This window comes from Myotis myotis, unplaced genomic scaffold, assembly GCF_014108235.1.
Source record: "Myotis myotis isolate mMyoMyo1 unplaced genomic scaffold, mMyoMyo1.p scaffold_m19_p_12, whole genome shotgun sequence".
Taxonomy (NCBI): Eukaryota; Metazoa; Chordata; class Mammalia; order Chiroptera; family Vespertilionidae; genus Myotis; species Myotis myotis.
The window spans coordinates 9,224,218-9,247,023 of record NW_023416316.1 but is presented as its reverse complement, the minus strand read 5'-3'; the positions used below and the strand labels follow the sequence as shown (position 1 = coordinate 9,247,023).

At 45.2% G+C, this 22,806-nt stretch overlaps 1 protein-coding gene across 13 annotated transcripts in view; it reads left to right on the top strand.

Annotated features, from left to right (window-relative positions):
- The window catches only part of TNC (tenascin C), a 90,633-nt gene that overhangs the window by 30,723 nt on the left and 37,104 nt on the right, over window positions 1-22,806 (top strand). For 7 of the 13 annotated variants that reach the window (XM_036329808.1, XM_036329813.1, XM_036329814.1 and 4 more), the window contains exons 5-13: window positions 1,017-1,132; window positions 1,875-2,031; window positions 5,601-5,870; window positions 6,919-7,104; window positions 7,345-7,434; window positions 9,223-9,486; window positions 19,239-19,511; window positions 20,048-20,320; window positions 20,904-21,176. In XM_036329808.1, coding sequence (XP_036185701.1) covers window positions 1,017-1,132; window positions 1,875-2,031; window positions 5,601-5,870; window positions 6,919-7,104; window positions 7,345-7,434; window positions 9,223-9,486; window positions 19,239-19,511; window positions 20,048-20,320; window positions 20,904-21,176 — 1,902 coding nt within the window. The remainder of the gene's footprint in view (window positions 1-1,016; window positions 1,133-1,874; window positions 2,032-5,600; window positions 5,871-6,918; window positions 7,105-7,344; window positions 7,435-9,222; window positions 9,487-19,238; window positions 19,512-20,047; window positions 20,321-20,903; window positions 21,177-22,806) is intronic. The other 6 variants (XM_036329812.1, XM_036329817.1, XM_036329819.1 and 3 more) reach the window with 4 other exon arrangements.

Sequence of the window (22,806 nt, the reverse complement as noted above, 5' to 3'; positions counted from 1 at the left end):
CATCAGAAGGTTGCCAGTTTTGATTCCTAGTCAGAACACATGCCAGGGTTTCAGGCTCAATCCAGGTAGGAGGTGTGCAGGAGGCAGCCAATCAATGTTTTGCTCACATCAATGTTCTCTCTCACCCTCTCCCTTCCTCTCTCTCTAAATTTCAATAAGAAATTCTTTAAAAAAAACAACAAAAAAAGAAACTCATCATATACTAACCCACAATAATCTTGTAAGATAGGAGCTATTGTTAACCCATTTTACAGATGAGGAAACTGAGACTCCTAACGTTTAAGCATCTCATCCCAAATCACAGTTAATAAGTGGTGGAGATGGGATTTGAATCCTGGCAGTCCAGTTGAAGATTTATGCTCTTAACCACTCTATTCCATAATATATTCCTGTGAAACTCACTATAGATATATATATATATATATATAGATATATATATATATATATATATTTAAAAGTAGGAACACTAGAAGTTCAAGTTATTCCTTTAAGAATCTAACATCAGTATAATTTTCTTCCTACCTGAAAAGTAAGTTAGGTTAGAAAGGTGTAATTTTATTTTTTTGCTGAGTCATAACAACATTGGCTGCCATATTAAACTTGTGCTGCATGTCAGGAACCATGCCTCGCAGTCTGCATGCAATGTACCCCTCAGTCCCAAAACATCCCAAGGGGCATGTTCTTCTCCCAAGTGAAGACACTGAGGCTTGGGGCATTTTGTGCTACTTTCCCGTGTACACAGCATGTGGAGCTGCAGAGCTGAAACTCTAGCCCAGGTCTGTCTGATTCCAAAGCCTGTGCACGTCTCAGGTTTAAGCACATGAAATTGCCCAGATTTAGCCATATGGTTGGTCCTAACATTAATTTTCATGCTGCCGTGCAGTAGACAGCATCCCAGAAGAACCTTTAAGTAGACCCCAGCTCAAATGCCCGCCCCTGGATTCAGCAGAACAGGGCTTTGTGGCCTCCACCCCAATGTCACCATCCTTACCTCCTCTCCATGGTCTTCCTGACAGACCTGCCTGCACCTGAAGGCCTCAAATTCAAGTCCATCAAGGAGACATCTGTGGAAGTGGAGTGGGATCCTCTGGACATCGCTTTTGAAACATGGGAGATCATCTTCCGGAATATGGTAGGGAGCTCAAAGCAGTGGGCGTGCAAGGGTCTAAGACAGTGGTTGGCAAACTGCGGCTCACGAGCCACATGCGGCTCTTTGGCCCCTTGAGTGTGGCTCTTCCACACAATACCACATGCGGGCGTGCATGTACAGTGCGACTGAAACTTCGTGGCCCATGCGCAGAAGTTGGTATTGTGTGGAAGAGCCACACTCAAGGGGTCAAAGAGCCGCATGTGGCTCGCGAGCTGTAGTTTGCCGACCACTGGTCTAGGAGATGGTCAGAGGCCTCCGCAGACCTTCATATCAACTCTCGTTCTTTGGCTTCTGGTGGGGGACAGGGCTCTGATTGGCCCTTTTATGTTTCCACACACACTTTTAAATGAGTTTAGTAAGTCAATAAGCATGGAACTTGGGACTGAGGGCCTAGACCAGTGGTCCTCAACCTTCTGGCCCTTTAAATATAGTTCCTCATGTTGTGACCCAACCATAAAATTATTTTCGTTGCTACTTCATAACTGTAATGTTGCTACTGTTATGAGTCGTAATGTAAATATCTGATATGCAGGATGGTCTTAGGCGACCCCTGTGAAAGGGTCATTCGACCTCCAAAGGGGTCGCGACCCACAGGTTGAGAACCACTGGCTTAGGGCATAGAGGAGAGAATAAAAGAGGAAGGCATGAATGTGAAATGAATCATCACATAAATGAAGAGGCTGGCACCTCTTCTAGGCCTTATTAAGGGACTCCTATCTTTCAGAATAAAGAAGATGAGGAAGAGATCACCAAAAGCCTAAGGAGGCCAGAGACCACGTACCGGCAAACTGGCCTAGCCCCTGGACAGGAATATGAGATATCTCTGCACATCGTGAAAAACAATACTCGGGGCCCAGGCCTGAAGAGAGTGACAACCACCCGTGAGTATCACCTTTTGTATCACTGACACAATGACAAAGCTGACTGTAACTCACTGCATTTCTGGTTAATAACATGCCCTCTTATATACAACCTGTTCAATTAGCTTTTGCTACGTAAAAACAAGCCCAAAACTAAGTGGCTTAAAACTGTAATTGTGCACATTGGTGATTTAGGGTTGGGCTCAAGTGGGCCATTTTTCTGTTCTTGACGGCTCACTTATGCATCTGTGTGGGCTGGGGGCTGGTTGATCTAGAATGTAGAACGGCCCCAGTCTCAATGCCTTTCTGCTCCACGGGTCTCTCAGCCTCCTAGATACTACCCTGGCCCTTCTCTGACAGTAGCTGACATTACATTGGCATTAATATTACTTCTGCTGAGAAAATCTCAAGGCCAGTCCAGATATAAGGGGTGGGGAAACGGATCCATCTCTTGGGGAGCTTCAACATGACATTCCAACGTGGCACGGATGCCGGGTGATTGACACCATTGCCACATGATCTACCACATCATCGCATTTAAGATTAGCACCAGCCCTGTGAAAGAGGTAGGGCAGATATTAATGTTATTTTTTAAGAGTAGAAACTGAGGCTGAGAGAAACTAAGTTCATTTACCAATACCACAGGGTCGATGCTATTGGGTCCACAGTTTGAAGCCAGGGTCTCCTTTTCTTAATTGAAGCCCATGGCCACTAGCATTCCTGAGGCGCTGGTTGTGTAGAATGTGGGGCCCATGTCTTCCACAGAAATCTAGATGGAATGCCACTCAGTGGTAATGAGGTCAGAACTTCTTGGGGGCAGAATAGGATTTGGCACTGCTAGATCATTTGGTGGGAGGAGAGAAAAAAGCTAAATTGGGAGTCATTCTACTAGAAAGCAGAGTTTTAATTAATAAATAAATAAGTAACTTTTTCATTGCCATTTGGGAAAACCTCTATCTTTCTCCAAAATAACACTGGTGCCAACTGCTTAAGGAATCGACTCTTCTTGGCAGGGTGTTGTTGCAAAGTTAAATCTGTTGACTAATGACAAGAAAGAACATCTTGCATTTAAATATTTGCACACTTTGCCTAGCTCAGAACCAGTTATAGATTGTCTCCAGTGTTTTTATAAACCAGTGTTTTCCATCACCCTGACAACACCACTCAGTGGTAGGTAGAAGGCAGGTACCAACAGGAAAAAATCATTTGATCATAAGAAAGGCACAGAGATCAAGCAAATGCATATTTGCTGTGGAGAAGACACACTGAGAATGCATAAGACAGTTCTTTCATTGGCCCTTTTCTTTGTAATCTAAATGTGGGGATTGGCCGCTTTATTTCCTTCTTACTGCAGGACAAACATTCTAACATTTGAAGTTCCGTAAGCACATAAATATCAATACTGAGAGGCAGTTACCTCTTTATTTTGCTGCTACCTGAACTTCTTTCGCGTTTAAAGAACCTTAAAGTTCTGGCACCAAAACATTTTTTACTCTTTCCCTCTCATCATAGAGGTTGTATTACAATGGTTTTTGGCACATGAGTGATTCTGAGAGGCCTTTGCATTTAGAGGAGCAATAGCATGGGCTTTGGACACAAACAATCCTGAGTTTAAATTCCAGCTTCACTATTCAACATGACCTTCGCTGGTTCACTTCTTTAAACCTCTGACCCACCATCTGGAAAATGGGTTTATGGTATCCGACCTATGGAGTTGTCATGAGAGTAAGACACGAATGACAAAGGACTGTGCTTGGCACGTGGTAAGCACCGGGCCAGGTTAGTCTCCTCTCTTCAAGTGTCCCAAATCCAGCGATAGATCAGTGTCCTTGACTAAATCTGGACTTCTTAATAAAAGGACCGCTAAGGGAGGTAACAGGTGCAGTTTAGGTGCTTGCTGGCCCCTGTAAGACAGGCAGCCTCACTGTTGAATTAGAGCATCATTTTCATTGTGCATGTTATGGGTTCATTACGTCAGACTAACGTAATGACACCTGGAATTCAACAAAAGAGACTGTAAGGGTCTCACAAAAAGCAATGAATTATTCCTTCTCGCCTCCTCGATAAAACCAAGCTCCTTTTGTTTGATATTGTTTCCTCAACCAATACTGAAAATACAAACTTAACTATTTTCAGAAATGAAGAAAGGAGGAAACATTGACCGAAGCAAGCCTTCATTTGAGGCATTTGCTGCATGCCTGAAATGTTCTGGTGTTTGCATTTAAAATGTTAGTGTAATTAAAAAAAATAGAGTTAAGACATAAATGAAAATGCCTGATTGTATGCTGGGGATTAAGAAACGTCAAAGACCCTCTGTCTGCATGAGTGAATGCGCCTGTCTAAACTGAATAACACACTTGATAAACTGTATAGAAATCTATTATGGAAGAATGAGAAAGTTGCAGTACTAAAATATTCTTCGTTTTAATGTGGAAAGAATACTTAGCATGAGATTTGCCCTCTTGGTGAGGTTTTAAGTGTATGATAAATTGATCACTATAGGTACAATACTGTAAAATCTCTAGAACGTAATCACCTTGACTAATTCAAACTTCAGACCTGTTGGGGAGTGAATATGTGTTTACCTGATTGCACTGGGTCAAAGAAGGCTTCTCGTTAGGAAGCGACCTATAAATGAGATTTTGAGGGGTGAGTAGGGGATTTTTAGATGGAGGAGGGGCAACCGTGGGAAGAAGTAACAAAGAACAGCCAGTGCAGGGCCAGGATGGGAGAAGCATGAATCGCTCTCAGAGCCCTGAGCAGCCTGCAGTCAAAACTCTGAAACCAGAGGCTGGACTGGGCAGGAGGTGAGTACCTGGGCAGGAGAAAGACCAAATGAGGATGCAAAGAGAGGCAGCCATGACTTTCCCTCCTGAATTCTTTTCATCAAACTTAACTTACCATACGTTGGCCAGACAGCCATTGCCTCATTCTTCAGCGCCATAATTCTGATGGAGAAGTTATCAACCTAATGAAAAAATAAAAGATACTAAGTCAGTGTCTTTTTCAAGTGAAACAAGCCCTAAGCTTGTGTCTTCAGCTTATGAAACCAGTAATGATAATTAATAACAGAGAACAACCACCTGTGATGTAGCTGCCAGGTTCCAGGCTCCCTGCCAGAGGCTCTGCAAGCATTGCCTCCTTTACTTATTTTTAAAATATATTTGTATTGATTTCAGAGAGGAAGGGAGAGGGAGAGAGAGACAGACATCAATGATGAGAGAGAATCATTGATCGGCTGCCTCCTACACGCCCCCTACTGGGGATCGAGCCTGCAACTCGGGCATGTGCCCTGACCTGGGCATGTGAATCAAGCCAGTGACCCCCTGGTTCATAAGTTGACACAATCACTGAGCCACGCTGGCCAGATTGTCTCCTTTCAAAAAAAGCAACAAACCCTACAAGGTAGCATCAGCCCTACTTATAGCTTGTCAAACAGGACATTGAAGATCAGAAACATAAAATAGGGTCCAGAGGTCAATATCACACCTATATATGCATAGACGGATGGGATGGCTGCCTCTCTGCTCAGCCCCGGCACTGCCCCACTCTCTGAAACAGCTCTGTCGCTTGTCCTCTGCCCATCACAGGCTTGGACGCTCCCAGCCAGATCGAGGTGAAGGACGTCACAGACACCACTGCGCTGGTCACCTGGTTCAAGCCTCTGGCCGAGATCGACGGCATCGAGCTCTCCTATGGGATCAAAGACGCGCCGGGCGACCGCACCACCATTGACCTCACGCGTGATGAGAACCAGTACTCCATCGGGAACCTGAAGCCAGACACTGAGTACGAGGTGTCCCTCATCTCCCGCAGGGGCGACATGTCCAGCAACCCTGCCAAAGAGACCTTCACAACAGGTAATAGGCCTTCCCCGGAATCGGCACCAGCAAGGGAAGGATTGCGAGACTTCCATTCACTCTTTCTTGGAGTACCTTCCAGGCTTCTTTGACAGCAGGAAAACAAAAAGGGAATTTCCATTCCTTTAAATTTTATTTTCAAATATTGTACTGTTTAATTTTTCCAAGAAAAAATATTCCCAAATAACCTTCCAAAATAAAAAGTATATACATATTGGTATACATAGAAGGAACTAGTCTGACACTAAGACACAAGTCCTAGTAAAAAAACTTAAAATAAAAATTTTAATAAATACAGTGTACGGAAAACATGAATGACAAAGATGCCTCCTAATGTCTTAGCCTCCGACATTTTTTTAAAGTACCAGAATGTCAATCAGTCTTTTGATAAATATTTTTTCAGGGCTCAGTAAGCACTAGATGAGTTATTAGAAATACAGTGATGAGCCCGGCCGGCATGGCTTAGTGGTTGAGTGTTGACTTATGAACCAGGTGGTCTTGATTTGATTCCCGGGCAGGGCACATGCCTGGGTTGTGGGCTTAACCCCCAGTAGTGGTCAGGCAGACAGCTGGTCAGTGATTCTCATCATTGATGTTTCTAGCTCTCTCTTTCCCTCTTCCTTCCTCTCTGAAATCAATTTATTTTTATTTATATATATATATGTATGTGTGTGTGTGTGTGTGTGTATATATATATATATATATATATATATATATGAAGAAATATAGTGGTGTGCACAATAGGCCAGTTCTTACACTTATAGAGCTTATGTGTAAGTTTCTGTGTAGTTTTTTTGATTTTTTTTTTAAGCACAAAATCTGAGGAAAATGTGATTGACTGAGGTATCACACACGTTAATAATGGGGAAGGTGCTGAATATGTAGAATTTGTTCAGATCTGTGCGTCAGCTATTGAGATGGTATGGGGGCAAGTTTGTCACCTTCCTCCAATGGCAGGAACCTTTCATATCTCAGCCTGAATTGTGAGACCGCCACTCACTTGGTGCCTGATGTCTTCCATACACATGTCCCTTCCTCTCCCAAATAGGCCTGGATGCTCCCAGGAATCTTCGCCGCGTCTCCCAGACAGACAACAGCGTCACCCTGGAATGGAAGAATGGCAAGGCGGCCATTGACAGCTACAGAATTAAGTACGCACCAATCTCCGGAGGTGACCACGCCGAGGTCGAGGTCCCAAAGAGCCAACAAGCCACAACCAAAACCACACTCACAGGTGAGCTCCGCATCCCAGACCCAGCCGCCCAGGGGACGTGGTCCCACTTTGCAACCCTCCAGAGAGAGAACACATGCAGTTCCCAGCAGTCCCTCTCACGGGATGTCAGTGAGTCAGTCTGCAGAACATTCCAGACACTGAAAAGCAATAGCGTCCGGGGACAGCTCAGGGCCATTTTTATGATCTTCTGAAAGTCTTTCCAAGTTGAAGCTGAATTTCCACCTGCACGCTCTCTCTTAGGTCTGAGGCCAGGAACTGAATATGGGATCGGTGTGTCTGCTGTGAAGGGAGACATGGAGAGCATTCCGGCCACCATCAACGCAGCCACAGGTGAGGCACCTAGACTCCCTCCCCGCCCCCCTCCCCGCCCCCAACCCCAGGTGGGATCTCACATACAAAGGGCTCAGAAGGCAGAAAACCTGCTTTAAAAGAAACAGTAGGCCCTGCTGGTGTTGCTCAGTGGTTGAGCATCAATCTATGAGCCAGGAGGTCACAGTTCGATTCCCAGTCAGGGCACATGCCAGGGTTGTGGGCTTGATCCCCATTAGGGGGTGTGCAAGAGGCAGCTAATCAGTGATTCTCTCTCATCACTGATGTTTCTATCTCCCTCTCCCTCTTCTTTCCTCTCTGAAATCAATAAAAATAAAACGATTTTTAAAAGAAACAGAGAAAGGAGCCCCTACGGTCATCTAGCCCAGACGTCCCATTAGAAAGTCACATGAGCACATCACATCCAAATGATTCCCACACCGCTCTCAGGACAGAAGGGAACAGCAGCTTTCTTTTTAGGAAAATTTGGAAACAGACTTTATCAGAAATCTACAAACTTTTAAATTTTGAAACCATTTCTAGGGTTGTTTTCTTTTTATACCATTGACTGATTAAAACACATCTGGGGGGTTTCTCTTAGAACACACCTAATGTGTGTACTTGAGTCACATAAATCATAAGTGGCCAGAACACAAGCAAGTCAGACTTTGCTCCGACCCATGCCTCCTCAAGTGCCAACCTCTGCGTGAGGATGGTGAGGGACACCCTGATTTGAAGCCACTGATTCTCCATTTTTTTTCTCTGGGAATGTTGTAATAGAGAAACCCTTTTTCTCTCTCCCTCCACCAGCCTCCTCCTGACCTCCCCTCTGAAGGAAAAGGACGCTGGAGAGCAGAGGGGGCAGAGGTCATACTTCATTGAGCGTCTCTTTATGCAAGAGCCAGTACATATTCTGTTTGATCTTTTTCTTTTAAAGCAATTGTAGATTCACATGCTGTTGAAATAATACAGAGACACACCCCTAAACCCCTCACCCAGGCTCCCCCAATGGTAACAACTGCTACCATCACTGGGATTTCTCTTCCATTTTTATACCACGACACCTCCCTCCCTCCCTGTCCCTAACCCTTGGCAATCGTCTTGATAATTTTGTCCTTTCAAGAACCTATATATATAAAAGCCTAAGCGACAGTTACAACCGAATAACCTAAACAACTGGTCGACCAGTCGCTATGACATGCACTGACCGCCAGGGGGCAGACACTCAACACAGGAGCTGCCTGCTGGTGGTCAGTGAGCTCCCACAGCCAGCCAACCTCCTGTGGTCCCTTCCACCAGCTGGCCTACCTCCAGCGGCCCCTATACCCCCACCCCACTGGCCAGTCCTGATCAGCCCCGATGGGGACTGGGCGAGACGCCCTGATCGGCCCCAATCGCAGGCCAGGCCGAGGGGCCCGACCCATGCACCAGGCCTCTAGTGCTACATAAAAGGCATCAGATAGTAGGCAACCTTTAGAGATTGGCTTTGTCATTCAGCATAATTCTCTTGAGATCCATCCAAATTGTTTCTTGTATCAATAATGAGTTCTTTTAAAATGCTTTTAATTGAGTAGCATTTCATGGTATGGGCATGTCATTATGTTCTTTTCAGTCTTCCAAAAACCTGGCCAGGTAATTTACAGTGGCATTTACAAGGTGGAAACTGAGGCCCAGTTAGGTGAGTCTCCTGAAGCCCCCAGTTGCTTGATGGTGGACCTGGGGCTGCAGCCCAGAGCCAGCTGCCTTTCAGTCCCAGAAGCAGCCTGCCTCCCAGCCTGAGGAGTGTTCATCTCTGTATTTTCCTGCCAGATATGGATGCCCCCAAGGACCTTCGGGTGTCTGAAACTACAGAGACCACCCTGACCCTGCTCTGGAGGTCACCGTTGGCCAAGTTTGACCATTACCGCCTCAACTACAGCCTTGCCTCGGGCCAGCCGGTGGAAGTGCAGCTGCCCAGAGACACCACCTCCTACGTCCTGAGAGGCCTGGAACCCGGGCAGGAATATGCCATCCTCCTGAGAGCAGAGAAGGGCAGGCACAAGAGCAAGTCGGCTCGGGTAAAGGCATCCACAGGTGAGGTCAGCCCCCGAGCTCCCTACAGACACTGTTAACTGTGAGGTTTGCACACCCAGCAGCCAGGCTGCCTTCACACGAGAACACCTGGTCCTGCTACTCTCTCCACTCTTGAAGCCTCTAAATGCCACTTTGAAAGAGCAACTTACTAACCTTTACCTCTTGTCAACTGAGTCAGCAGTTTCCTTGCTGGGTGATGAATAGTGGTTTTCAACTATTTCCTCCCAGGAGAACTTAAAGCATCAGGATTTGTGTTTGTCTTTGGTTCTTTTCTTTCTTTTAATTTTGTGTTCAAATTGTTTCTTGTCCCCGCCTCCTTTAGCCTAACGATTAATTTACCTTTAGTTTTATTTCTCTTCAAGATGACCAGGATGTTGGTAATAATTCCTCATTCAGTGTTTCTGTTCCAGGTTTTTGCTTTCCTCTAGGTTACCTGAAACGTTGCACATGGTCCTTGGAGCCTTCTTTCAAAGTACCCTTCTTATTTTCTAGCTCCTCTTAGTCATTAAGAGTGAACTTCGTCTTCCCATGGCTGCTGATCCTGACCTCCAGTGTCCCTGCCAGCCCTGTGATTCTGTTCTTTGTACCTGCGGCCACATTTCCTTGGTGGCTAAAACAAAAAATCAGTTCTTCCTATATGGAAAATATACACATATTTTGGCCCCCTAATATAAAAGATTATAATGGAAAATGTTAATTCTTTAGGGTTTGACAAGTAATAGTCTTTAGTTTCAATTTTTTTTTTTTTATATTTTATTGATTTTTTACAGAGAGGAAGGGAGAGAGATAGAGAGTCAGAAACATCGATGAGAGAGAAACATCGACCAGCCGCCTCCTGCACATCCCCCACCGGGGATGTGCCCACAACCCAGGTACATGCCCTTGACCGGAATCGAACCCGGGACCTTTCAGTCCGCAGGCCGACGCTCTATCCACTGAGCCAAACCGGTTTCGGCTTTAGTTTCAATTTAACTAGTAAGTATTGAGAACCTACTGAATACACTGTAGGGTGCTAGTATTTGAGGGGCAAGCGGGTCATGTACTTGTCACTGTCACTCTGGCTCAGGTGCTCCTGCTCACAGACCCTGGGGAAGACTAGATATTCAGAGTGTTAGATGGAACTCAACCAAGGACAGGGAGTGACTGGGAGAATCAGGAGCAGCCAGAGTGTCATGACAGATGTTACTCCAGCTGAATCTCCATAAACAGAAAAGAGGTTGTAATGATGGGCAAATATGGAAATGCCTTTGAGTCTTTGTCATGTCTGAATACTTTCACCAGCATATAACATAAATCTCAAATTAACAGTCACTTGGAACCTGCTTTCCTCTCTCATAAAGTGAATCAGAGGTTAGGTGATTCAGGGATAGCATAGCAGATCCAAATTATCAGTGACTCAGGCTCCTTCTCTCTTCCTGATCCACTCTTCTTGGCTTCCGTTCTCAAAGTCTCCTCCATGTCACAACACGGCTGCTGCAGTACAGCCCTCACACCTGTGTTCTAGGCAACATAACGGAGGGGGAAAAAGAATAAGAAAAGAGAACCTACTAGATGAGTCTTTCTGGAAACCTCCCTAATGCCTTCTACTCACATTCATCGGTTGTTCCTGGCTATAAGTGAAGTCTAGGAAAGACTAAGTAGTCTCTGGCTGAGCATGTTGCTGCCAAATGAAAGTGTGGTTGTTTGTAAGGAGGAGAGGGAGGGGCATCTGGTATACCACAGCAGCCTGTTCAGAGTCCTGAAGTGAGCCCCGGCAGACAGTTCCACTGACTGAGCATCTGCTTCCCACCAGCTATGAGCTGATCATCAGGGTGCTCTGGAGGGGAAGCCTAATCACAGATGAAGGTGGGCAGGACAGAATCAGGAAGGAATACAACCATGGTAGAGATTGGAATGTGGCAGCTTATTATCAAGGGATAACAAAGAATCAGAAAAACAAAAAAAGAAGGAACTCCTCCTCCCCTTCCTTTTTCTCCCACTCTCTCACTACTCCTACTCCTCCTCTTCTTCTCCTTCTTTCTCTCTCTCTCTCTGTCTCTCTCTCTGCTTTTCCCTGAGTGTGACAAATGCTGTACCAAAGTGAGTTTTATAGCTCCATTCAATCATATTAGCTCTGGCTACAGCCACATTATCCCAGTCTCCAGGAGGGAAGCACAGGCATCGCAGCTCAGAGAAAGGCAAGCTTTCAAGTGAACCACAGGCTGGGGTTACTTTGTGTCTGACTGAGACCCCCATTTTGGCATCCCAAAGGCTCATGATTTCATTTCCCAGGCATGCCTCCTTAACACTGTTTCAAAGAAATCATTTGTATATTTAAGGACATTGTTCTTATAAGAAAAATGTGCAAAGTCCCTTTTATTGGTTCTTTGCTCACTGTCTCCATAATATATCTTTCTATAGCTTTCTCCATAGAACTGTTTTATTTTATTAAAATTCCTTCTCCTGAATTCTGTCCTCCCAAGTCTCTTACATTTACTACAGACAATAATATACTACAAGTGTTCTGTGTGCTAAGTTCTGGGGATGCTAGATCAATTAAGACAGGTCTGTGCTCCGAGGAATTCACTACCTAGTAACAAGAAAGCACGAGCTCTAACCGGTTTGGCTCAGTGGACAGAGCGTCGGCCTGCGGACTGAAGGGTCCCAGGTTCGATTTCGGTCAAGAGCATGTACCTTGGTTGCGGGCACATCCCCAATAGGAGGTGTGCAGGAGGCAGCTGATTGATGTTTCTCTCTCATCGATGTTTCTAACTCTCTATCCCACTCCCTTCCTCTCTGTAAAAAATCAATAAAATATATTTAAAAAAAAAGAAAGCACGATACTCCACTTGCTAGAATTGGGGGTGCAGAGCAGGCAGCAGGAGCACAGAATGACTTTGAGCATCAGGAAAGATTTAAAATGGAAGCTTAAAATAAAATAAATAAATAAATACATACATACATAAATAAGTAAAATGGGAGGAAGCTGTTGGACAGACACCTAGAGACAAACAGGACTATGTTGTGGAATATGTAAAGAAACAGAAGTCCAGGCACTTGGCCTTGGTAAACACAGGAAAAGAAAAAAGAAATACGAAGTGGGAGCTCTTGGGTAGACGTACCATGTAGCTACAAGTCTTGAAATGTCAAAGGGTTGTAGGTTCAAACCTCAGAAGAAAGGGACTTCCAGTTCTGCATCACTAGATTCTCAAAAGCAGAAGTCCGCAAAGAGCACTCGTCGTCTGTGGGTTTCACGGAGCAGATGTGGAATTGGCTGCCCCAAAGCATTTTTTCCCAAGGAAATCCAGGGTTCTAGCCATGGAGTTGAGCCAAAGTGCAAGTCTTTTCCTTGATGTGGCACCGAATTAAAAGTATGCACAACCCAGCTGCCCATCACACCTAAAATAAAATCCAAAGACCCTACCACAGGCTGCAAGGCCCTGCAGAATCTGACCCATTCCATCTCTCTGACCTCATTCCACCCTTGTCCTCATACTCATGTCACCATGGCCACCTTGGCCTTCTCACTGTTCTTTAAGCAGACCAAGCCTGTTCCTACCTCAGGACCTGTACACATGCTATTCCTGCTGCCAGGGAACCACTTTTCTCTTAGTTCTTCCCAGGGCCTTTTCCTGGTTGCATTCAACTTGTGTGTTATTCAAAAGCCTTTTCTGGCCACTGATATAAAATGGTTCCTCCATCCTAGTTTACCCCTCCATGCTGCTCCAAAGTTCATGACACTTATCTGGCCTGATATTATTCAGTAGTTGGTTTATTTATCCATGGCCTACCTCCTACTGCCAACCAAAATGGAAGCACTCTGCCTCTACCCAGTGCTGCATCCCCAGGGCCTTGGACACAGCCAAGCACAAGACATGTGCTTTATGAGCACTGTGGACCTCAGTTGTTCCGGAGGCAGCATTTCCGTTGTATCCTCTGGCCTCTCTCACCTCTGTACTAGCAGCCCAAATTCTCCTTCTTAAGGATTAAGGAGAAGGAAAGGGAAATCTTTCCCCTGGAAGGTCTCAGTTAAGCTTAATCTGGAGAGAAGAGGGAGGGAGGGAGGAAAGGGAGGGTAGAAAGAAGGGCACTATGCCTGTTAGCACTGAAAAAATTGAGTGTGTATCAGGCATATCCTTGCCGGGAGCCGGTCCATGCTTGCTGTTTCAAGGGACCTGGCATATATGGCATACTGTTCTTAATATGTTTGCTCACCTTCTTGGCACTATGTGTTTTAACCAAGGTCTCTGAGAAAGGTTGTTTCCCCAGGTAGGGATTTTCTCCTGAAGTTAGGGAGGGAATAAAACCTCTTAACTAAGTGCCAGGTGGGTAATTAATCACTTTAACTACGAACAATCATGCTTAAGCTACATAATCTTTACTCCCTGGAATGGAGATAAGAAACGCCCTAACCTTTGTAATAGAGATTGATAGGATTGAATCAACTGGTATAAATACAGATGTAATAAGACAGCAAGACACAGAACTTAGAACACAGAACTTAGAATACAGAGCTTAGAACACAGAACTAAGAAGACAGAACCTACACAGAACCTACAGACAGAAGAACTTCACTGGAGAGAACATGGCAAAAGATCCTGGACTGAACCTGACTACAGAAATTGGCAAGAAAACCTTACTAGAACCTGGTGACTGAACCTGGCTGGAGAACCTGGACACTGAACCTAGCTGGAGATACTAAGCAGAACTTCGCTGGAGATCCAGACCAGAACTTGGCTGGAGATCCTGGCTAGAGATCCTGGCTAGGCTGCTGATCAACTGAACGCTGTCTCTGTGTCATTCCTTCTTCGCCGACTCCATCCACACCTTTGGGGACCCCTGGACCTGCTGGGGTTGGACTCCGGCATCTGGCGCCCGAACAGGGACCCCTAGGTAAGCGCCCTGTACTCGGGACGGATCGGACTCCACCGTAGGAAGAGGGTGGATAGTCTTCGCCGACTCCGTCCACACCTTTGGGAACCCCTGGAACAGGATTCCCCTAGGTAAGCCCCCCCCATTGAGAACCCCCACATTCGGGATGGATAGGACTCCACCAGGGTTCTTCAGACCCCCCTAGAGAGGATAAGTAGGGTAAGAAGGTGGATAGTACAGAACTTAGATTGAGAAGATGTGCCATACTGAGTCCAAAGAAAGAAGACTCCGTATTGATTCTTAGATTGAGAAGATGTGCCATACTGAGTCCAAAGAAAGAAGACTCTGTATTGATCTTTAGATTAAGAAAATGTGCCATACTGAGTCTAAAGAAATAAGACTCTGTATTGATCTTTTAACACATATGCTTGCTAACAGAGGAATTAAGGTTACTCCCAGTCAGACAGAACGTTTTATACAAGAAGTATGTCCATGCTTTTCTGAGGAAGGAAAGGTAAATGTAAAGGCATGGGAGGAGGTAGGCCCAAGGAGCCTTATCCTTAACCCCACTGCAGCCTTTCCACCCCGGGAAAGTGCAGGATTGGCAAGCTCTCCCTGGGGTGATAGATTAGGACTCAGGTAATAGCGGAAAGCGCCAATCCTACTCTTAAAATGGATACAAGAGAGCATTTCGGGGTTTTCTTTTTAATGCCCGCTTTTAAAAAATAAAAAAGGGGGAATTTGCCGGGAGCCGGTCCATGCTTGCTGTTTCAAGGGACCTGGCATATATGGCATACTGTTCTTAATATGTTTGCTCACCTTCTTGGCACTATGTGTTTTAACCAAGGTCTCTGAGAAAGGTTGTTTCCCCAGGTAGGGATTTTCTCCTGAAGTTAGGGAGGGAATAAAACCTCTTAACTAAGTGCCAGGTGGGTAATTAATCACTTTAACTACGAACAATCATGCTTAAGCTACATAATCTTTACTCCCTGGAATGGAGATAAGAAACGCCCTAACCTTTGTAATAGAGATTGATAGGATTGAATCAACTGGTATAAATACAGATGTAATAAGACAGCAAGACACAGAACTTAGAACACAGAACTTAGAATACAGAGCTTAGAACACAGAACTAAGAAGACAGAACCTACACAGAACCTACAGACAGAAGAACTTCACTGGAGAGAACATGGCAAAAGATCCTGGACTGAACCTGACTACAGAAATTGGCAAGAAAACCTTACTAGAACCTGGTGACTGAACCTGGCTGGAGAACCTGGACACTGAACCTAGCTGGAGATACTAAGCAGAACTTCGCTGGAGATCCAGACCAGAACTTGGCTGGAGATCCTGGCTAGAGATCCTGGCTAGGCTGCTGATCAACTGAACGCTGTCTCTGTGTCATTCCTTCTTCGCCGACTCCATCCACACCTTTGGGGACCCCTGGACCTGCTGGGGTTGGACTCCGGCAGTGTGTATCAGGCATATCCTTCCCAGCCCTCCTCTCTGCATTTGACCCTGATAACCTCAGGGGAACCCTGCTTGGAGTGGAGGCCAGGGATTTGCTGCGAGCAATAGGGACATAAAACCTGGAGAATAGATAGAAACACAAAGCCACTGAAGCATCTTTCCATGCCAGTGTTGGGGAGGGAGAGATTTCCCTCTTAGTTCTTCTGGCTGGTGGAATAACTAAAATGACAGAAGACAGATTAACAGGTGACAATCACCAAAGTTATGTATGTTCCAAATGGATATTTGGCCCAAGAACAATTTGGCAGTAGAGGCTTATATGTCATCTTAAGCTAAAAAGAAAGGAGGGGTAGTGATTTGGGCCTTGAAAAAGGGGAAAGTTCACATGGAGATGCAGAAGCAAATATTTGGTAAATGAATGTTTGCTGGGCTACCTTGAACAATGGGACACACAAAGGACTTTGATCAAAGGGGCCTTGCTATGTTCCTCCTTGTCTATCACACCTAGTTCATATTAAACTGTGGTCATTTATGATGATAGCTCCCTTCCTGGAGAAAGTCCTCTAATTTTCTTAAGCAGCTAGAGAGAAGGTCAAAGGTTCTTCTTGAGTCTTTAGTTTCTTAAAAATAACCATTTTAGAATAACAAATTTTCCAAAGAGGCATATTTTAAGGCAGCAAGCTGACCTGCAGTACCATCTACACGACGTTGGGAATCTAAAGATTTAAAGTTGGCAGAGCCAGAAATTCCTCCAGGCCAGCTGGTCAACCCACCATCAGCACAGAAGGGGATTTGGAAATCCTGATTTCCCAGGCCCACTGACATTTTTCAGAGGGTAGATGCCAGTGCACAGCTGTAAGAAAAGGACAACAGCCTTTTCATAAAGAAATGCCAGGAAATTGAGTGTGGAACTACACTACGGAAACCCTGGGCTTCTGAAGCAGTAAGCCCACAGTGTGTCATTTACCAGTGAAATGTAGAGTCTGCATTTATTATGGGATGCCACTTGGTCCCTACCTCGACTTTTGTCTGCAGAATTTTTATTAATATTATTCTCTCTATCATTCTTATCCCTCTTGTCATTTGTCTACTGATTTTACTCATTAAGTTATACTGTGACTTATCTGACTAGCATTTGTTTAGTGAAGGGTCAGGTGGAGTACCAAGAGCACCCAGATACAGTCACAGCATTGCTCACTAAGTATAAATCGATGGTCTTTCTTGATTGACCAACCCCCCAGAAAACAAAAAAATGGAAGAATAGACAAAAATTGAGGTGGCAGTACCATTACCATGATTACTATTTACTGAGCAACATAACATTAGATGAAAGTTAATCTCTCAGCTGTATGAGCAGCTGAAGCAGATTGTACAAGACTGTCAGTAGCATATGAAAACCTGATTCAAGGAGAAAAGATGGTTCTCATCAGGAAGAGATTTTCCATTGTGGATCTCCTCTCGTCTCTCCACTAATCTTTATTGCAACAGTTTAATAGATAATCAATAATTACCTCCTCCCTGCCCACTGAGGTGACTCTCAGATTTCTTACAACCTGGTACCTGGTATTTCTTTCATGGAAAGAAAGATTTTTTATGTCAGAATGTGAGAGAGAGCTTTAAAAGGTAGCGAGGAAAGACAGTGACTTAATTCACATTAAGGGGGAAACTGTCAGTGTCAGCTAAGTTGCTGAGCAGCAGTTTTGATGGCAGGAGTAGAAACAAAGAAAATCCGCTAAGAGGAGAGTTATGAGCCAGAGGATCAGTTTCCTTAACCTTGCTGTCTTGCTTAGCCTGGATTTATACCATGTCTTTTTAAGCGAGGACTGCTGGAGCACTTGTCAGGGACATGCTCCCAAGGTCAAGGAGACAATTGTTAAAACTAGACTGCTGCTCCTGGCCTCACAAGGCCCGAGGGATTTAAGGATGGCTGACTCTCCTTTTCTTTTGCCCAAACTGGATACATCACTTTGAGTTCAGGGTCCTTTCTTTCTCATTGAGGCCATCTGGGTGTGGTTAGAACTGCTATGAGGCTTTGGGTATGCACTTCAGGACCCGAATTTGGATTAAGTGAGTCCATAGAATGTAGTTCAAGGTCAGGTGTCCTTAATATTTTTTGAAATGGGCCAGATAATTTCAGGCCATACAGTTTCTGTCACAACTGCTCAGCTGTGTCTTTGGAGCTCACAAGCAGCCATGCAGAAATGACGAGCATGGCTATGTCCCGATACAATCTTAATTTCATCTATTTTCTTACATCATTAAGTATTCTTCTTGTTTGGCTTGTTTTCCCAACCATTTAAAAATATAAAAAGTACTGTGAGCTTGCTCATTACCAAAATAGGCAGCAGACCTCAGATGGCAATTTACAGACCCCTGTCCTAGATCAGCAAGATTTGCAGGACTGTAAGCTTTGCCAATGAGAATTAGAACATTCTCCATAAGGTGGAAAAGTCTGAATTAAAAATATTCTTGAAAAGATGCATTTTCCCCTCTGAAAGGCTATCTTCCAACCAATTGCAACTAAGATTTTCAAGTTAGAAGCCTGCTTTCATGGACATGCATAGCTCATTTGAAATTAGCAACCAGTATGAGACATAAATAGAGGGGGAAAACATTCTTTTAAATAAACTTAAAGCAGTTCTTACTTTGTCGTTTACAGGATCCATTTCCAGAGAAAGTCCTTTCTTCCCAGGTCATGCAAGGTCCATGTGAGCTCAGCCATGGGCATATCATTACCTTGAAGGCATATTTAGACAAGAGCGATTTTACTGTACCTTGTGTGTTTGGATGAATGACGATGGCACATTCCATAGGGCCTCAGTCTGTCTTTCTATCCAGTAAGGGACAGTTTTGCAAAGACTCGCCACCTGGCTTAATTCAGCCTCACTTGTACCCTGTTAATTTACCTCTCATCTTCCTGAAGTGGTTTAAGTAAACTGATTAGAGCCCCAGAAACTTGAAAAAATTCCAACACAAAGTGACAATAATATAGAGGAGATGAAGGAAGCAGGAAAAGGAAATCTAAGAGGAGCCAATTTTCTCAAAATACAGACGGCTGGACAGCTCAGACCAAGAATCCGAGGAATAGCCAAAGGCTGTTCCTTCAGATCTCATCTTCCTGAGACACTTTCCAAAATGGAAACTGAAGCCCAGAGAGGTACTAACCTAGACGGGTAGAGTTTTCTAAACAAGAAGTCAATAGGAAAATGCCATTTCAAAAACACAAGCCCAAATATGCAACAAGGCAAAATAAGTCTTACATTGATTTTTCTGATGGTGTTTTTATGCAACAGCACCATTCAGGGATGCGGTCGTGACGCGCAGCACGCAGGCCCTCATGGCCTTTCAGCATCGGCTTGCCATTTCTGGGTCCCCAGAAGGAAAGCATTTGCAGGAATGGCTTAACTGACCCCCTCTCTGTCCTTATTCAGACCACACACCTGAACTGGAAAACCTCACCGTGACCGAGGTGGGCTGGGATGGCCTCAAACTCAACTGGACCGCAGCTGACCAGGCCTATGAGCACTTTGTCATTCAGGTGCAGGAGGCCAACAAGGTGGAGGCAGCTCAGAACCTCACAGTGCCTGGCAGCCTGCGGGCTGTGGACATCCCGGGCCTCAAGGCCGCCACCCCTTATAGAGTTACCATCTACGGGGTGATCCGGGGCTATAGGACACCAGTGCTCTCCGCTGAGGCCTCCACAGGTACCTCTTACCTTTCTGTCTGTAGCTTCTGTTTTCTCAACAGGAAACTGCCAAGGATAATCAGACGGGCTTGCTTTTGAATGGACTAGTTCTGCCCCAAGGTACAGCACCTTGGTGTCTAAGAATGGGGATCCGCCAGGCTGCAGGGTCCAGGGGCAGCTTTCACACTGCACCCATGTGGGCCACACCCTGTGGAGTCTTGCAGAGCCCGGACTGGGGCTCACACATGCAGCCCCTGTGGCAGGGACCTTCAGCTTCACAAACAGGCTCCCTCTTGGTAACGAAAGTTAAGGCATTTTACTTCAAAGTAAAAAGCTAATCTCCTTGTCTACTGGAAATTAGAGCAATTTGTTAATGAAGTAAGATAACCAATATTTTCCTACACGCTATTTCACAAATTTAGGAAGCTGCATGATGTACATTTATCTAAAGAAAGTCACATTTTTTTAAAAGCCAGATAATGCCTATTCTTGTGTCAAAGCATCCCTGGATCTCATGTGATTTCAGTATGAAACTGGTTCTTTGTCCTTCTCCAGGGGAAATTCCCAGTTTGGGAGAGGTCACCGTGTCCGAGGTGGGCTGGGACGCCCTCAAGCTCAACTGGACTGCTCCGGAAGGAGCCTATGCGCAGTTTTTTATCCAGGTGCAGGAGGCTGGCACAGGAGAGGCAGCCCAGAACCTCACAGTCCCGGGAGGGCTGAGGTCCGTGGACCTACCCGGGCTCAAAGCAGCCACTCAGTATAGTGTCACCATCCGCGGGGTCACTGGGGACTCCAGCACAGCCCCTCTCTCTGTTGAAGTCTGGACAGGTATTCTAAACTCATTTACTTATTTGCTTCCTCCCACTGTCTCTGCTCAGGAGGGACACAGCTGCTCCCTGCTGCAAACCGGGCTCAGCCCCTACACTTGGGGAAAACCCGTGAATCAGCCTGTTCCATCCAAATGGCATATCCCTTATACGGCCAAGTCCTAGTCCTAGCCGGGGCCATGGAGAACTCCACCTGCTCTTCCTTTACAAAAGTGAGAGGTGACTTCTCTTTCAAAGCAAGTTTCAGTGACAGTATTTCAGAAGTTGGAAAGCACAATTTGCAAATGGAAAAAATATTGGTCTGAGCTCATCTTAAGCACACACCAAAGGACTCCCCAAAGCCCCATTTGTATGTCAAAATAGAACTTGTGAACAATTCCTAGAACTATCTGTCATCTCCAAAGGCTGAATAGGAAAACCCTGGCTTTAGTGCCAACTACTGGAGTGAGCTCAACAGCCGCAGTAAATAAATTACTGGAATCAACACTCCCAGGACAGCTCATCCCTCACCCAAATGCCACCTTACCTGAATTAAGTGTGCAGATGCCCTTTTAGTAACTCAGGAACTCTGTGTCCTTATGCAGAAGAGGTTCCAGATCTGGGAAACCTCACAGTGACCGAGGTTAGCTGGGACGCGCTCAGGCTACACTGGACCACCCCAGATGGGATCTATGAGCAGTTTGTCATTGAGGTCCAGGAGGCTGGCCAAGCCAAAGAAGTGCACAGCCTCACCGTTCCTGGCAGCCTGCGCTCCGTGGAAATCCCCGGCCTCACGGCTGGTACCCCTTACACAGTCACCCTGCACGGCGAGGTCAGGGGCCGCAGCACTCGACCCCTTGCCGCAGAGGTCATCACAGGTATTGGACCCTCCTCTCAGATCAGGGGTGTGATTCAGCCAATCTGTCTTGGGAACAGAGAAAACCCTTGTGGCAAGAGCCGATCCCAGGGCTGTTGAGAGGCAGCGTGAACGCAAGCTGTAACTCAGAGAGGTCTGGTTTGGAATTCCACCTTAACTGGCTGGAATTCTTGGGGGTGTCATTTTCCATCTCTGAGCCTTCCTTTCTCACCTTCAAATCCTAGACAACACCCCTACCTCAGAACACTGTCCTGAGCAGTAAATGAGATCATGAAAGTGCTTAGCAAAGCGCCCATCCTGTAATAAACATTGAACAGCAAATAGCTACATTTATCAGGTAGCAACATCTCATGATAAAAACAGCACAGACTGTGGGGGTGTCGCACAAGAATAAAATTCAGAACTTTCTAGAGAAATCGTATTGTTGGTGGCCTCAGAGTCACTCACGGCCATCTACCTTGGAGTCAGATCTCTACAGAGTGACCTTTGAAATGATCTAAAATTATCAAGTCTCTCTCTTCTTTTTTAAAAATATATTTTTACTGACTTAAGAGAGGAAGGGAGAGGGAGAGAGAAGTGAGAAACATCAATGACGAGAATCATTGATCGGCTGCCTCCTGCATGCCCCCTACTGAGGATCAAGCCCACAATCAGGGCATGTGCCCTGACTGGGAATCAAACTGTGACCTCCTGGTTTATAGGTTGATGTTCAACCACTGAGTCACACCAGTGGGCAAGTCTCCCTCTCCTTAGCAGACACTCAAGGCAGGAACATTTCCAAGAAAGGACAGCCACATTCAACTTCAAGGTTTTTCTTTGACTTGGGGAGGAAAAACAATTCATCTCAATTTGTTCCCTGAAACTATGCTGCTCCATCTGTTATCGAAAACTCCATACTCTTCATGAGGTTTCTTGAAACAGCGTTTCAAGGAAATGGGAAATGGGGCAGATATTTGATAGTAGGATGTTTATGTTGAGCCTTAAGCCCATGATATTTTCTACAGGTTCTGTTTTGATAACACTATCCAAATAAGCTAATTCAAAGAATTGTTTTTCTTGCTCATATAGAACAAATAAAGTTGGTCCTTGCTAGAAACTGCACACAATTCCAAAAGTCAGAAAGGTAATGTTACAATCCACCTGAGCTGGCCAAGCTGTCATTGTCCTGGGTTCCCTGGAGTAGCTTCAAACCAAAGAGCAAAGGGGGCATTTGAGACATACGTAACCTGGGTGCAAGATGCTACGGTCTGCATCTATAGTTGGTAAACTTTCATTTTTAGCAGAATTCCCTGGCACATGAAATCTTACAAGGAACCCTATTTATGACAGCTGAACAAACAGCTGATCTTGGTGAGCTGGGAAGAGGGCTGCCTAGGCCCACGGCCACAACCCAGTTCTTCCAAAAAACACCAAGTCTATGTGGAACAGAATCTGGAAACAGCCCCTTCTAAATGGCCGGGTTTGCTCAGACTCTCGTGGTAAAATTCCTGCAGCTATTTTAACTTCTAACTTTGAATCCATGGCCACTTCAGCCTTCAAAAGAGAGGCTGAGAGATTACATTTAACCCTGAGAAGCAGGGTTTCATTTTTTCCATAGTTGAACCTAAACTTTCTAAAATCAGCCACAGTAA